General features: G+C 62.5%; 1 protein-coding gene across 1 annotated transcript in view; it reads left to right on the top strand.

Annotated features, from left to right (window-relative positions):
• PPFIA4 (PTPRF interacting protein alpha 4) overlaps nt 1–3739 on the top strand; it is a 37379-nt gene that overhangs the window by 21809 nt on the left and 11831 nt on the right. The window contains exons 14-20 of the mRNA XM_017835507.1: nt 195–461; nt 889–1129; nt 1358–1393; nt 1990–2123; nt 2281–2438; nt 2984–3077; nt 3305–3386. Of these exons, the coding sequence (XP_017690996.1) occupies nt 195–461; nt 889–1129; nt 1358–1393; nt 1990–2123; nt 2281–2438; nt 2984–3077; nt 3305–3386 (1012 nt within the window). The remainder of the gene's footprint in view (nt 1–194; nt 462–888; nt 1130–1357; nt 1394–1989; nt 2124–2280; nt 2439–2983; nt 3078–3304; nt 3387–3739) is intronic.

Raw genomic sequence — 3739 nt, 5'->3', positions numbered from 1 at the left:
CAGTCCCTCAGAAATGGCACTGAGGGTGTAGCACACACAGGTTTGGTTATCCCTTTATTAGCAGTCCCTCAGAAATGGCACAGAGGGTGTAGCACACACAGGTTTGGTTATCCACAGGGCGATAAACTGGTCCCTGTGACTGGTTCAGAAGGGTTTCCCTTGGGGTCACACTGAGCTGTAACTCCTGTGTGGAGAGGGCTCCAGTCTGGCCTTTCAGGGGTGCCATGTAGGACCAGTGGCCCTTGTCCCCCCCAGGACTGGGAGCAGGCCCAGGCAGGTGCTGTCCTGGCCACAGGGCCCCACAGCTTCGACAGCGACCCTGACATCTCGGACGTGGACGAGGACGACCGCGAGACGCTCTTCAGCTCCATGGACGTGCTCTCCCCTGGGGGGCACTCGGATGCCCAGACCTTGGCCATGATGCTCCAGGAGCAGCTGGATGCCATCAATGAGGAGATCAGGTAGTGACCGTGGCTTGTGCCCTGCCTTGTGCTGAAGTGTCTCTGGGGGGGAGTCAACGAGCTGCCAGAAGGTGGGAGGAGTCTCTGATGCCCTAAAATTGAGGTCTTGGTGCATCTTCAGCCAGGGAAATGGCTCCAGAACATCCAGCCACAGGGTTTGGTCCTTCCTGCCCATGGCCCCTTGTCCCTCAGCTGCACCACTGTTCGATCACAGGGTCGTTATTTTAAAAAAAGCCCCCCATGAGCATTAAAAGAACCCACGGTGTGTGTCAGCCCTGGTTTCTGTGGATCCTGGTGGATCTCACTGCCATTCCTGGAGACTGGGGGGGCTCGAGTCACAGCACCAGGGTGCATTTCCCCCAGGGAAGGGATGTCCTGTGGCCAGGAGGGGTGAGCTGACCCCCTGAGCCCCCTCCCACTCCCCCAGGATGATCCAGGAGGAGAAGGAATCCACCGAGCTGCGCGCGGAGGAGCTGGAGACGCGCGTCACGAGCGGCAGCATGGAGGGCCTCAACCTCACCCAGCTCTGCAAGAGGGCCTCCATCCCCACCTCCCTGACCGCCCTGTCCCTGGCCAGCTCGTCCCCCCCCCTGAGCGGCCGCTCCACGCCCAAGCTGAGCTCGCGCAGCGCGGCGCAGGACCTGGACCGCATGGGCATCATGACGCTGGTGAGGGCCCGGGGGGCTCCCAGGGGCTGGGCAGGGGGGGTGTGACTGTCTGGGGTGGGAGCGATGCCCTGGCACCCTCAGGGCTGTGTGTTTGGAGGGGGTGGAGCGAGGGTGCCCGTGGTTGTGTCTCTAGCCTGGCACGCCTGGCCCCGGGCCTGCTCTGCTGGGGGGGTTCTCCATTAACTGCCCCCCTTTCTGTGTCTCTCTCGCTTTCCCCCTTGCAATCAGCCCAGCGACTTGAGGAAGCACCGGAGGAAACTGCTAGTGAGTGGCTCCCATCCCGTTGGTTTTTGTCCAAGCCCTTTTTCCAGCCTGCTCCTGGCTCTGCCCACGCCGGGTCAGGGGGCAACAGGCGCGGGATGGAGCTGGGGGACCCCAGGGATTCGGCAGGAGGATCATGGGGATCCCCAAAGGTGCTTGGACACGTTCCCACCGGCAGCCTGGGGGGTCTGGCAGGATGTGGGGAGGTTCAGAAAGCCACTGGGTCCTCAAACATTGTGTCCCCTCTGGCGTTTGGGACATTCCCATCTGTGCTCCTCAGAGCCCTCTGCTCAGGGCCAGCAGCTTCTGTCTCCACACCCTGACCTGGACCATGGGGCTGCATCCTCTCACCTCCCTATTCTCAGGATCTCGGCCACATGGCCACGTCCTCCCCGTGCTGGAACCATTGCCAGAGCTCTTGGGCCTCTGGAACCATTGCCAGGGCTCTTAATTCAGGCCAATCCCGGAGCGTGGCGAAGCCTCAGGGCTCTGGTGGCTCTTTTGGCCATGCCTCCATGGAGCAAGAGAGAGGCAGGCAGCAGGGCAAGGATGGAGCTGGGCTCTGGCTGCCCCCCCTCACGGCCTCTCCGCTTGTTCAGTCGCCCGCAGCTCGGGACGAGAGCCGGGAGGACAAAACCACCATCAAGTGCGAGACGTCCCCGCCTTCCTCGCCCAGGGCGTTGAGGCTGGAGAAGCTGGGCCACCCTGCTCTGAGCCAGGAGGACGGGAAGGGGTAAGTGGAGCACCCCTGGGAGGTCACCCCGGCGCCTGCTCCCTCAGTCTGGGGACAGACACGGGGCACGGGTGGGATTGTGAGCTGGGCTGGGTTTTGTGCCCTGCTTGGGACTAACCTCCAGGCTTTGCTGTTCCTCTCCCTCCTCTGTCCCCAGCTCGCTGGAGGATCAGGCCAGCAACCCCAGCAGCAGCCAGGACTCCCTGCACAAGGGCTCCAAGAGGAAGGGGATCAAATCCTCCATTGGGCGCTTGTTTGGGAAAAAGGAGAAGGGTCGCTTGATCCAGCTGAGCAGAGAAGGGGCCACAGGGCAGGGTCTGTGACAGCCCCATCCCTGCATGCGGTGCCAGGCCCTGCACCCTCCCAGCCTGCCTGGCCTTGGGGTGCTCCTGGGGGACAGGTGGAGGGGCAGAGACACCCGTGCTGCTTTGGGAATGTTGGGGGGTTGGGACCTGGTGCCTTCTCCCCGTGGCCGGAGCATTGGTGTCACTTCTGGTGCTCTGCCAGAGCTGGGGGTGGGTGGTGACCCCCCATCCCTGAATCTGTGATGTCCCCAAACCTGCTCCCCTCCCTGTGGGACCTCGTGGGGTTGGCAGAGCCCTTTGATAGGAGCTGTTTTTCCACTCCCAAATCCTTCCCTGCTCCCACGCTGAGCATTTTGAAACAGGAGGGGTGGCAGCTGGGAATTCCCTCGGGCTTCCCAGGGAGGCAGGAGAGCCTCGTGGTGGGTTGGACGTGGAGACTGTCCCTCCTGTGCTGTGACTGTGGGGACAGTGGCAGTGCCCACACTGGCCCTGGGGGATGTCACACTGACCCTGGGATGTCACACTGACCTGGGGGTGTCTTCCTTCACCCCACAGTGGTGCTGACTGATGCGGAGGGGAGCATCCAGGACCCCCTGGGCCTGGGCAAGCTGGGAGCTCAGGCCGAGAAGGATCGGCGCCTGCGGAAGAAGTGAGTGAACTTCCTTCCCTACTCTGGCAGGAAAAGGATGGCTGGGAAGCCATGGTGTGGATCTGGGAGTTGCTGGGAAGTCCTCTCATCTTCGCCCTCCCTCGAGTCCTGTTACCTCCTTCTGCCTCCAGCTGGTTCTCGCTGCCCATGGTCTGTTCCCTTTCAGGAGCTGCTCCCTTCCCCCCAAAACCTCCAGTAAATCACTCCTCTGCTTCTTTTCCTCCCAGGCATGAGCTCCTGGAAGAGGCCCGGAGGAAAGGGTTGCCCTTTGCTCACTGGGATGGCCCCACTGTCGTGTCCTGGCTGGAGGTGAGGCAGAGCCTGTCATTGTCCCCACGCTGTCACCACCAGGCTGGGATCGCTCCCCCAGCACTCCCAGTCCCACCAGGCTTGGTCCAGGCACTGGTGGCTGCAAATCCTGGGGGAGCAGAGGAGATCCCCCAGATCCCTCACAGGGTCTGCAGAGCTGTGGTTTGAGGAGAACTTTGGGTTAGAGCCCAGGTCTGGTGAGGAGCAGCTGAGGGAGCTGGGAAGGGTCTGGAGCAGCAGGAGAACTCAGGGAGCTGAGGGGGCTCAGCCTGGAGAAAAGGAGGCTCAGGGGGGACCTTCTGGCTCTGCAACTCCCTGACAGGAGGGGGGAGCCGGGGGAGGTCAGGCTCTGC

This window comes from Lepidothrix coronata, unplaced genomic scaffold (genome assembly GCF_001604755.1).
Source record: "Lepidothrix coronata isolate B3197 unplaced genomic scaffold, Lepidothrix_coronata-1.0 Scaffold259, whole genome shotgun sequence".
Lineage (NCBI taxonomy): Eukaryota > Metazoa > Chordata > Aves > Passeriformes > Pipridae > Lepidothrix > Lepidothrix coronata.
The sequence above is the reverse complement of the archived record's forward strand: the minus strand, read 5'-3'. Positions and strand labels throughout refer to the sequence as shown.